The sequence below is a fragment of the Triticum aestivum genome, chromosome 2B (genome assembly GCF_018294505.1).
Source record: "Triticum aestivum cultivar Chinese Spring chromosome 2B, IWGSC CS RefSeq v2.1, whole genome shotgun sequence".
In the NCBI taxonomy this organism is placed as follows: Eukaryota; Viridiplantae; Streptophyta; class Magnoliopsida; order Poales; family Poaceae; genus Triticum; species Triticum aestivum.
Genome location: NC_057798.1, coordinates 404,513,329 through 404,526,385, shown reverse-complemented (window position 1 = coordinate 404,526,385; position 13,057 = coordinate 404,513,329). Strand labels below are relative to the sequence as shown.

General features: G+C 50.2%; 1 protein-coding gene across 2 annotated transcripts; it reads right to left on the bottom strand.

Moving 5' to 3' along the window:
- Nucleotides 1-10,488: 10,488 nt before the first annotated feature.
- On the bottom strand, nt 10,489-12,269 carry LOC123041295 (uncharacterized). Of its 2 annotated transcripts, none has more exons than XM_044463935.1 (3): nt 11,990-12,269; nt 11,040-11,304; nt 10,489-10,932 (listed from the first exon to the last, which is right to left on the bottom strand). In XM_044463935.1, exons 1-3 carry the CDS (start codon nt 12,116-12,118, stop codon nt 10,916-10,918), a joined length of 411 nt encoding a protein of 136 aa, XP_044319870.1. In that variant the 5' UTR covers nt 12,119-12,269; the 3' UTR covers nt 10,489-10,915. The 2 variants fall into 2 exon arrangements, with proteins under 2 accessions (XP_044319870.1, XP_044319871.1); XM_044463936.1 differs by having other exon boundaries at nt 11,055-11,304.
- Nucleotides 12,270-13,057: the final 788 nt, after the last annotated feature.

The following is a 13,057-nucleotide window of genomic DNA, read 5'->3' as shown; positions in this document are numbered from 1 at the left end:
CATAGCTCATAGGTTCATTGTTGTCTAGCAACATGACCTCCAAGACAGGATTACGTACCACTCTGAAGCAGTACGCATCCTTGTCGACCTATGAGGTTTGGTAGTGACTTGATCCGAAGTTTCATGATCACTATCATAAGCTTCTACTTCAATAGGTGTAGGTGCTACAGGAACAACTCCTGTGCCCTGCTACACACTAGTTGAAGTGATGGTTCCACAACCTCATCAAGTCTCCACCATCCTCCCACTCAATTCTTTCGAGAGAAACTTTTCCTCGAGAAAGGACCCATTTCTAGAAACAATCTTTTGCTTCCGGGTCTGAATTAGGAGGTATACCCAACTGTTTTGGGGTGTCCTATGAAGATGTATTTTATCCGCTTTGGGTTCGAGCTTATCAACCTGAAACTTTTTCACATAAGCGTCGCAGCCCCAAACTTTTAAGAAATGACAACTTAGGTTTCTCCAAACCATAGTTCAAACGGTGTCGTTTCAACGGAATTATGTGGTGCCCTATTAAAGTGAGTGTGGTTGTCTCTAATGCCTAACCCATGAACGATAGTGGTAATTCGATGAGAGACATCATGGTACGCACCATATATATCCAATAGGCTGAAACTATGATGTTCGGACACACCATCACACTATGGTGTTCCAGGCGGTATTAATTGTCAAACAATTTCCACAATGTCTTAATTGCGTGCCAAAGCTCGTAACTCAGATACTCATCTCCATGATCATATCATAGATATTTTATCCTCTTGTTACGATGATCTTCAACTTCACTCTGAAATTACTTGAACCATTCAATAATTCAGATCAAGTAAATATCCTCAGTATCTACTCAAATCATCCGTGAAGTAAGAACATAACAATATCCATTGCGTGCCTCAGCACTTATTGGACTGCACACATCAAAATGTGTTACTTCCAACAAGTTGCTATCTTGTTCCATCTTACTGAAAACGAGGCTCTTCAGTCATCTTGCCCATGTGGTATGATTTGCATATCTCAAGTGATCCAAAATCAAGTGAGTCCAAACGATCCATCTGCATGGAGTTTCTTCATGCGTATACACCAATAGACATGGTTCGCATGTCTCAAACTTTTCAAAAACGAGTGAGTCCAAAGATCCATCAACATGGAGCTTCTTCATGCGTTTTACACCAATATGACTTACATGGCAGTGCCACAAGTAAGTGGTACTATCATTACTATCTTATATCTTTTGGCATGAAAATGTGTATCACTGTGATCAAGATTCAATAAACCATTCCTTTAGGTGCAAGACCATTGAAGGTATTATTCAAATAAATAGAGTAACCAGTATTCTCCTTAAATGAATAACCGTATTGCGATAGACATAATCCAATCATGTCTATGCTCAACGCAAACACCAAATAACAATTATTTAGGTTTAACACCAATCTCGATGGTAGAGGGAGCGTGCGATGCTTGATCACATCAACATTGGAAACACTTCCAACACATATCGTCAGCACACCTTCAGCTAGTCTCCGTTTATTCCGTAGCTTTTATTTCGAGTTACTAACACTTAGCAACCGAACCGGTATCTAATACCCTGGTGCTACTAGGAGTACTAGTAAAGTACACATTAACATAATATATATATCTAATATACTTTTATTGACCTTGCCAGCCTTCTCATCTACCAAGTATCTAGGGTAATTCTGCTCTAGTGGCTGTTCCCCTTATCACAGAAGCACTTAGTCTCGGGTTTGGGTTCAACCTTGGGTTTCTTCAATAGAGCAGCAGCTGATTTGCCGTTTCATGAAGTGTCCCTTCTTGCCCTTGCCCTTCTTGAAACTAGTGGTTTCACCAACCATCAACAATTGATGCTCCTTCTTGATTTCTACTTTCGCGGTGTCAAACATCGTGAATATCTCAAGGATCATCATTTCTATCCCTGATATGTTATAGTTCATCACGAAGCTCTAGCAGCTTGGTGGTAATGACTTTGGAGAAACATCACTATCTCATCTAGAAGATCAACTCCCACTCGATTCAAGTGATTGTTGTACTCAGACAATCTGAGCACAAGCTCAACGATTGAGCTTTTCTCCCTTAGTTTCAAGGCTAAGAAAATTGTCGGAGGTCTTATACCTCTTGACATGGGCACGAGCCTAAAATCCCAATTTCAGCCCTCGAAACATCTCATATGTTCCGCGACATTTCAAAATCGTCTTTGGTGCCTCAACTCTAAACCGTTTAACTGAACTATCACGTAGTTATCAAAACGTGTATGTCAAATGTTCGCAACATCCAGAGACGACGTTCGAGGTCCAGCACACCGAGTGGTGCATTAAGGACATAAGCCTTCTACTGTCCGCATAATTGCTACTGTCAACTTTCAACTAAATTTTCTCTAGGAACATATCTAAAAACAGTAGAACTAAAGCGTGAGCTACGACATAATTTGCAAAAATCTTTTGACTATGTTCAGGATAATTGAGTTCATCTTATGAACTCCCACTCAGATAGACATCCCTCTAGTCATCTAAGTGATTACATGATCCGAGTCAACTAGGCCGTGTCCGATCATCACGTGAGACGGACTAGTCATCATCAGTGAACATCTTCATGTTGATCATATCTACTATATGACTCATGCTCGACCTTTCGGTCTCTTGTGTTCCGAGGCCATGTCTGTACATGCTAGGCTCGTCAAGTCAACCTAAGTGTTTTGCGTGTGTAAATCTGGCTTACACCCGTTGTATGTGAACGTTAGAATCTATCACACCCGATCATCACGTGGTGCTTCGAAACGACGAACTTTCACAACGGTGCACAGTTAGGGGGAACACTTTCTTGAAATTTTAATGAGGGATCATCTTATTTACTACCGTCGTTCTAAGCAAATAAGATGCATAAACATGATAAACATCACATGCAATCAAAAAGTGACATGATATGGCCAATATCATTTTGCTCCTTTTGATCTCCATCTTCGGGGCTCCATGATCATCATCGTCACTGGCATAACACCATGATCTCCATCATCATGATCTCCATCATCGTGTCTCCATGAAGTTGTCTTGCCAACTATTACTTCTACTACTATGGCTAACGGTTTAGCAATAAAGTAAAGTAATTACATGGCGTTGTTCAGTGACACGCAGGTCATACAATAAATAAAGACAACTCCTATGGCTCCTGCTGGTTGTCATATTCATCGACATGCAAGTCGTGATTCCTATTACAAGAACATGATCAATCTCATACATCACATATCATTCATCACATTCCTTTTTGGCCATATCACATCACATAGCATACCCTGCAAAAACAAGTTAGACGTCCTCTAATTGTTGTTTGCATGTTTTACGTGGCTGCTATGGGTTTCTAGCAAGAACGTTTCTTACCTATGCAAAAAACACAACGTGATATGTCAATTGCTATTTACCCTTCGCAAGGACCCTTTTCATCGAATCCGATCCGACTAAAGTGGGAGAGACTGGCACCCGCTAGCCACCTTATGCAACAAGTGCATGTCAGTCGGTGGAACCTGTCTCATGTAAGAGTACGTGTAAGGTCGGTCCGGGCCGCTTCATCCCACAATGCCGCCGAATCAAGATTGGACTAGTAACGGTAAGCATATTGAACAAAATCAACACCCACAACTACTTTGTGTTCTACTCGTGCATAGAAACTACGCAATAGACCTAGCTCATGATGCCACTGTTGGTGAACGTAGCAGAAATTCAAAATTTTCCTACGACTCACCAAGATCCATCTATGGAGAAACCAGCAACGAGGGGAAGGAGAGTACATCTACATACCCTTGTAGATCGCTAAGCGGAAGCGTTTAAGACAACGGGGTTGAAGGAGTTGTACTCGTCGTGATCCAAATCACCGGAGATCCTAGTGCCGAACGGACGGCACCTCCGCGTTCAACACACATGCAGCCCGGTGACGTCTCCCATGCCTTGATCCAGCAAGGAGAGAGGGATAAGTTGGGAAAGACTCCGTCCAGCAGCAGCACGATGGCGTGGTGGTGGTGGAGGAGCGTGGCAATCCTGCAGGGCTTCGCCAAGCACCGCGGGAGAGGAGGAGGACTTGGGAGAGGGGGAGGGCTGCGCCAGAACTTGGGGTGCGGCTGCCCTCCCACCCCTCCACTATTTATAGGTGGGGAGAGAGGGGGGGCGCCCCCCAAGATCCCAGCTAGGGTTGGGGCGGCGGCCAAGGGGGGGAGGAGTGCCTCCCAAGTCAAGTGGAGGCCCTCCCCTTTAGGGTTTCCCCTCTCCCATGCGCATGGGCCTTGGGGGGCTGCTGCCCCTGGCCCATTAAGGCTAGGGTGCCCCTTTACAGCCCATGCTGCTGTATTGGACGTGGTGGAACATTTTCCGGACCTCTAGACCCCTCCGAAATCCTCCGGAACCTTCCGGAAGCTTCCCGGTACAATACCGGAAAAAACCGAACTTTTCCCGGAACCCGAACAACAACTTTCCATATATAAATCTTTACCTCCGGACCATTCCGGAACTCCTCGTAACGTTCGGGATCTCATCCGGGACTCCGAACAACATTTGCTAACCACGTATATCTATTCCCTATAACCCTAGCGTCATCGAACCTTAAGTGTGTAGACCCTACGGGTTCGGGAACCATGCAGACATGACCGAGACGTTCTCCGGTCAATAACCAACAGCGGGATCTGGATACCCATGTTGGCTCCCACATGTTCCACTATGATCTCATCGTATGAACCATGATGTCAAGGACTCAATCGATCCCGTATACAATTCCCTTTGTCCAGCGGTATTGTACTTGCCCGAGATTCGATCATCGGTATGCCGATACCTTGTTCAATCTCGTTACTGACAAGTCTCTTTACTCGTTCCGTAACACATCATCCCGTGATCAACCCCTTGGTCACATTGTGCACATTATGATGATGTCCTACCGAGTGGGCCCAGAGATACCTCTCCGTCATCCGGAGTGACAAATCCCAGTCTCGATTCGTGCCAACCCAACAAACACTTTCGGAGATACCCGTAGTGCACCTTTATAGCCACCCAGTTATGTTGTGACGTTTGGTACGCCCAAAGCATTCCTATGGTATCCGGGAGTTGCACAATATCATGGTCTAAGGAAATAATACTTGACATTAGAAAATCTTTAGCATACGAACTACACGATCTTTGTGCTAGGCTTAGGATTGGGTCGTGTCCATCACATCATTCTCCTAATGATGTGATCCCGTTATCAACGACATCCAATGTCCATGGTCAGGAAACCATAACCATCTATTGATCAACGAGCTAGTCAACTAGAGGCTTACTAGGGACATGGTGTTGTCTATGTACCCGCACATGTATCTGAGTTTCCTATCAATACAATTATAGCATGGATAATAAACGATTATCATGAACAAGGAAATATAATAATAACCAATTTATTATTGCCTCTAGGGCATATTTCCAACATTTAGGGTATATGGACATATATAGGCGAAAGAAGTCAGTCAGGGGAGCCACGAGGGGCCCACGAGGGTGGGGGCGTGCCTAGGGGGTAGGGCGCGCCTCCCTGCCTCGTGGCTTCCTTGTTGCTTCCCTTATGTGCACTCCAAGTCTCCTGGATTTCTTCCGTTCCAAAAATAACTCTCCCGAAGGTTTCATTCCGTTTGGACTCCGTTTGATATTCCTTTTCTTCGAAACACTGAAATAGGCAAGAAACATCAATTTGGGCTGGGCCTCCAGTTAATAGGTTAGTCCCAAAAATGATATAAAAGTGTAAAGTAAAGCCCATAAACATCCAAAACGGGTAATATAATAGCAGGGAGCAATCAAAAATTATAGATACGTTGGAGACGTATCAGCAGGTCACGACTTGGGTAAAGAAGTGCAGGTAGCCGGCGTCGTCGGCCTTGTGCGGGCGGGCGATGCTCCCTTCGCTGATGGTGTCCATGGCGCGGTTGGCCCTCACTCACAGGTCATCAAGCATCTTGGAGCGCTCTTGTTGCAGAGTTCGACAGTGGTTCGCATCGTCCGACACCCTCTCCACAAAGGACGAGACGCCAGCGACCTGCTGCCAAAGAGAAGACAGCTCGGCCTCGGCGGCGACTCATGCTTCTTCGGCGGCCTTCCCATGCCGCTCCGCTGCGGCAAGCTGGGCTTGGAGAGCATCGGCTTTGCCTTTCAGCTTGGCCATCCGTTGCTTAAAGCGGGTCTCCTGAAGCCCCAACTTCCGGTAATAATTCCGCGACAAGGGATTGGCGGACCTCCGCCACCTTCTGGTCGACCTCTAGCTGAATCTTTGCTTCCCGAGAAGCAAGGGTGTCCTCGACCGAAGTTACTATGGGCTCCATCACCTCCAATCGATCGTGCTCCAAGCTTTGCACCAACGCCTCGAGTGCCAGCGCCTCCTCGCGACCCTGAGCCTCAGTCGCATCGGCAGGGGCCCCGCTTGGCTGCACTGCATGGCCGGCCTTGCGCACTCGGACCTGTCACTCAAAATTAGCATTCAAGACTCGAAGCTCCATCTCCCGCTCCTCGGACGCCTCGCGATGCTGCTCCGCAGCTCGGGCCTCCTCCTGGGCACAGATGCAGGACTCCCGAGAAGCCGTAAGAGACCCCTCGACATCTGCGTGGGTGCGCTCATGCTGCAAGCGCGCCAGATTGATCGCGACCTTCAGCTGATGCCACTCGCGTGCCAGGCGGAGGTTTTCTGCCTCAAGGCGAGAGTCGACATCAGCAAGTTCTGCCCCAAGCAGGCCTAGCGCACTGCCGCTACCTGGAAAAGGTTGTGGCAGACGATGATCGCCCGCGCGTGAGCTCCACCACTCGGACGGGCCTCTCTTTTGCGCCATGACCTGCTGAAGGGGTGCAGGACGACTCGCCCGCCCTTGGCAAGGGCTCAGTGGCCGGAGCCTCTCCGGTCATCCTGCGGACTTCGGGCTCCGTGCTGCGGGGTGCAGCTCCGCCGCTCGAGGACGAAGCCACCGCGTGGGACGCCCAATCGCTCGCGAGGATCATCTGAAGGGCCCAAGGCACGGCCCCCACGCTGCGGGAGCTGCTCTGGTGGTAACGCACCGGAGGAGCAGGCTCGCAATCCTTCTCCGGCGACTTCAACTCTTGGGTTGGCACCGCCTCTCGGGCAGTCACCTGCTTCAGGGGGCTAGGGCCGCGGCCGGCTCCGGAGCCCCCAAAGGATGCGTCGCGAGCGGGCTCGTCGCGATACCAGGAGGGAGCCTAAAGGGCAAACGTCGGGAAGGAGCCCGCCGCGCAAGAACCCAAAAGGGTCAAGGTACTTACTCATCAATGGCTATCCATATCATCTGTTTCAGGGCCCACGGGGCGACACCTCGGCAGCTCCCGAACCTCCTCTTGTGGGAGACCCCGACAGCCGGAGGAGACGCGCTGGGAAGGGGTGTGCTGCCCCCAGAGGCGGGGAGATGATCGCGGCCGTGGAAGCGGCTCCCATTGCACTGCTCTCAGGACCGCGGGGAGTCGCCTCAGGAGCATCTGGCGGCATCTTTCCAAGGGAAGCCTCTGGAGCATCGGGAGGTGCCCGACCTTCTGGGGCCGCCTCGGGATCAATCGGCACCGCTTACATTCCCACTACCGTTTGAAGGGCAAGCACGGGCGCCACCACTACAGAATTCTCACGAGGCCCCTCGTGGCCCGCGGGGAGCAGCCCCCACTCGTCGAAGGGCGGCATCTGCCTGACGAAGGCTTCTCCATTCGAGCAGTGGTACAAGAGGAGGCCCCCCTCAGCAGGGAGCGCGACAGGAGCTGGGTCGCCTGTCAGGAGCTCAAGCATGGTGCCCAACGTCTTGAAGGGAAGCGAAGTCACCCGAAGCCTCATGGGATCTTTGGGGCCCGTGAAGGTCCACGTTGGGCACGAATGGCACTTCAGCGGTGCGATGTGCCGCCGGATGAACTCCCTTGCTACCATCGGTGTCATCACCCCTGCCTCGCTCAGCTTGCCCAACCTGGACCATACGCGCCCAAGCCGACGGTCAGCCAGCTCCACATGCCCCCAGCCGAAGCTTGGAATCGCCGGCGCGGTCGGAAGAAGGAGCAGGGGGGCTGAGCACGGTGGCATCCACATACACCCACCACTTCCGGAATCCCGTGGTGTCCGTGCGGAACGTGAAGTCGATGCCGGAGCCAGCCGCCACCGCGTGGAACGCCACGCACCCGGAGTGTTGCCGGTTATCGACAAGATGGAGCGAGAAGAAGTGGAGGAGCAAGGCCACGGATGGGGCAATGCCCACGAGGGCCTCGCACAAGAAGGCGAGGATGGAAAGGAGGACGACGGAGGCGGGATCCAGGTGCAATGGCTGATCTGGTAATGTGAGAGCACGACGTTGAAGAAATCGGAGAACGGAGGGATCAGGTCGGCCGAGAGGGCATGAAGATGAAGAGGAATCTCGGTGGCTCCCATCTCAATCAAAGCTCGAGAGGCAGGCCAGGACTTCGTCGCCTTCCACTCGTTGGAATCGACCGCGAGGGACAGGCAGACCTTGTCCAACCCTTCCTGGTTGATCACTATCGACAGGTCCAGCGCAGGCTCCAACCCCGGCAAGGGATCCTCGGGCATGCGGACTCCCCCCTTCTTCTTTGATCTTGGAGCCATGGCTGCGAAGGAAGAAGGGTGGGGTGCATCGTCTGGAGAAGGGCGCACAAGCTCACAAGGAAAGAAGGGAGAAAAGGATGAGCGCAGCGGACAATGATGGTGAGGTTGCGCTCGCAACAGACATTTGTCAAATCAGACGGTTGTCGAGGCAGCGTGGGGAAGCGGAGGCGCCCACGTCTTATCAAGCGCCACACGTCGACTCGGTCCGCATGCGATTGGGGCCTGCAGCGCTCCGCACTTGCCCTTTGGCTTCGCCTCGAAGCCAAGTGCGAGCGCACCTTGGGCCCGGGGTTACTGTCGGCGTTCTGGGAACCAGGGTACCCAGACTTGCCTGCCTACAGCCCACGATGTGGCTCCATCAACGCCTGGTACGGCCCATCTTCGGCAGCGGTAAGACAAGACCCTCGCGAGGGGCCAAGCCTCGCGAGGTGGACGACATCAAGACCTCCTGAAGGAGCGGCCTCCCCAGCTGGCCTCCTGAGGAGCAAAGATTTCTATGGAAGCCCTCACCTCATGAGGCTGAGGCGACATCAGCCATGACGACCAAGGCCAGACGCGCGCTAGCGGGCACAGAGCGGCAGGTTTTCTCTTTGGTGCTAAGGAGGCAAGCGCAGATGCAGAGTCCCAAGGAATCAACCAAAGGTTGCCGTTTACATGCAACAAGACGAGGACCGCCAGAACGATAGGATGTATGTCATCGTCGAGCCCACCACGACGTAACGATCAGAAGCTTTGCAGGCGAAGATCACCTTTCGTCAGCATAAGATGTACTACTTGTCCCCTTTCAAAATTGTCCACTGTGGGATCCCTTCCCGCCTAAGTTTTGGGGGAAGAGGACCGAGGCCACTATAAATATAGCCTAGCCACCACCATAGAAGGGATCAGACCCCCCCCCTCCCCGAGACCGAATCCCCAGAGCTCATCAGAAGAACAAGCCTCTTGAGGCTGTTCTTCCCCTTGTACTAGTTCATCCTCAGCCCCCGCGAGGCTAATCCACCACAAAGCAGGAGTAGGGTTTTACACCGCAAGGTGGCCCGAACCTGGGTAAACTGCCGTGTCCATTTCCTCCCGGTTCATCGAGCTAGGTCATGAGAGCAGCGAGTCGATCGGCTAGAGAGGTTGAGTTCTTCGCAAATGCCCCTGAGTTCGAACCTTTCTTGGGTCTGCGGAGCCCGGAATCCGACACACATCATATTCTAGATTTTGCTAAGTTTGATTTCATATGAGTATGGGTAGGGGATGGGAAGAATTTTTTTGATTTGGTTGAGATTTCGGTAAAATTACATGATTTGGGTATGTATAGAGGAAAGTAAGGACAATTTTGATTTAGTTGAAGTTTAAGTAAGATTTGGTTGATTTGATTATGAGGATATCGAGTTCCATGCTTGGTGGGCTGCATCTTGCACCAATGCCGCCCACCGCCGCTCGCAAAGGACTGGCCTCCCTCATCATCCTCACCGCATGGTGGCTTTGGAAGCATCGGAACGGTTGTGTCTTTGACGGTGACCGACCATCAGTCTCGTGCCTATGCTCTATAATCAAGGACGAAGCGCATCTTTGGGCCAGGGCCGCCGCCACGCAAGAAGGAACATTATCCCAGAGAGTTAGACTAGGCCATGGTGGGATGAGCAGCCCCATCTGTCTGCTCCGTGATCACTTCCATGCCTTGTTGCGCACATGGCTTAGTGTATCGTGATAATTTTGTGCTGTAATATTCCGGAAAAAAAGTTAATGCAACACATGGTTTTGGTAGGATTTGATTGAGTTAATACATAACATAGTTTTAAGTAGGACAGAGAAAGTAAAGCGTCGATTTAATTTAGATTATTCCACAAACAAGGGGGGACGAAACCACATTTGATAACCTACAAACACCAACTCCCGTAGAGATACATAAGACAATCTATTTATGACTTTCGACAAAGCTGGGGTGCCATGCACACTTTTCTCTACAATATAATGCCATTAAGGAGACGCGAATTCAGTGTGCTCGATTTTTTCAGTAAGCCTGACTAATTTGATGATGGAGAGGCAAAACCATAGCACACACATACAAGCGCACGACCATATATTAGTGTGAGAAGGCATATTACAAGAGCACAGTAGTACACACATGAGAGGACCCATGTCCCAACTAGGTAGACACACACAAGCTCTAACATAACAGTAGCTTAATAATTAGTTAAGCTGATGATCGCTGGACTGACCATCTTCTCCACCCAGTGAAATAACGATGATGAAGCATGCTATTATGAGGTAGCTAGCTGTACATTTTATTTATATCTCATCTCACACCAGTCTCTCTTTCCTGCTAGTGCTAGTAGTAGAGGGAACCTGGGAAAAAAACGGGTTCAGTTAGTCAAAACGTAGAGACAGTCAATACTACTACTAGTACTTTAGGAAAGGGATGGTAGGTGAGAGGTAGGTTGAGATGGACCGACCTTGCCACCACTCACCCCGGGTGGCTGCCGATGTGTCGCCGTCTTCCTTGTGCTTGGGTGCCGGTGCGGCAGCGGCGGCCGGATACTGCCGCTGAGATTCGGCGCCGGCGTAGAAGTCCCGGCCGCCATAGTGGACGGAAGAGGAGCCGAAGTAAGGCGACTCGGGTGAACCCCCGTGCTGCTTTCCTTGCTGCTGATGCCCTGCCGACGATGATTTATTCCCAGCGGCTGCTGCTGCCCGGAGTGACGCATCTTTCCCCGTCGCCTGCCATTACCAATATATATATATATGCACACGTAATAAGCACGTGGTTGACCAATTAAGCAACCAAAAATATCACACACGTGCTGAACAAATGCCCCTCTGATAGTACTATGTATGTACATGAAGTATATGCACCGTAGTCCGTAGACGATATAACACCACCAGTCCATTGTTTTGGATCATATCGTCATGCATGTACAAAAAAAGGTACATGCATGCATGAGGATAAACTAATGAGTAGATTACTAACTAGCTAGTGTAGTACCAAGTGACATACTACATATACGTACTGTGATTTATATGCGTACGTGTTTGATGTAAACAAAAGTGTTTACGTCTCGCATGAAGCGATATGCATGATCCATGTACCATGCTGATTTATTTATTTAATCCATGCTTTGACCATGCATTTTCTAGTAAAGAAATTGATCAATTTTTTTCTAAAACTAATAATCATCCAAAGTAGAAAATGAAAGAAACCTATTGGAATTAAAAAAAATGGCAAACCATGGACTTGGAGCTAGTGGTAATTTTGGTGGGTGAGAGGGACGTTGTACACATGCATGTTCGCCCTTTTTTCGGCAGAAGAAAAAAATGAAAGAAAAGAAAGTTTGAACTGAAGGCGAACGCACACACAAAATTAAGATCGAAGATTAAGCTGGAAAGTATTAAGATGCATATATACCCCGGATGGAGTTGGGAAGACGGTGCTGAAGTAGCCGGCGGAGGAGGCGGCGGCGCCGTCCTTGGGGCCGAAGAGGTCGTCGACGATGGAGCTCCCAGCCGCAGCAGTGGGCTTCTTCTTTCCGTCCATGCCTGGGATTTGGCTAGCTGAAGGATGTAGCTACTAGAGAGAGAGCTAACTAGGTAGAAGATTTGGCTACTGCTCTGTAGTGACTCACCCTATAGACTTGAGCTGGCGTCGGTTTCAGTTGCTACCTGCGTTGCTGCGGTTGTGCTGATATTGACGAGCCCTCGGCCGGGCTTTTAAAGGCGCAGGCGGCTTGGGACTTGGCACTGACGCTGGTTGCTGTGCACAGATGGTCGGTCGCTCGTCATGTGTCCGATTTCAATCCAATGGTCCAGAGTAGTTGTTCCAGAATCATACTATTTCCATAACCGGATCAAACGGTCCTGAGGCGACAAGTGCATGCACGAGAGAGAGAGAGGGAGGCTAGACAGACGCGCGGTGCAGTTGGATAAGTCGCGTGCGGGGCCCACGTGATCCGTGCTTCTTTTCCTTTTTCTTTCGTCCATGCCGCCCGTCGACAACGATGCTCCGTTCCCGGATGCTGAGAGAGAGAGAGAGATACCCGTGACTACTGGCTCCAACAAAACGGCCCTGCCCATGGCCGCAACAACGGTCGCTCTACGGTACCTTTCCTGTGCGGGCACAGGTGCATGACATGTGTTAGTACTAGCTAGTCATGCATGCATCGGCAACATGGCATACCGGAGCGGAGAAGTACGCAGGCACATGCTACCGGTCGGCCGTATCGATCACCCCGTCCATCGATCCATTGATGAAACATATGCGGCCATGCCCTGTGCCATGTGGGTGCATATATGCCCCTGGCCGGCCCTTTCGTCCTCCAGTTCATCCATCCATGTACTAGTAGCATGCATGAGCCTTTTTCACCTTGGGCTCACCTGGGCTAAGCTACATGCATGCATGCATGCACATCAGACGTACGCACAGTTAAGGATGCATGTAGGTAGCGGTTGCTTTAACCGTCAAGGCATGTATATCCAT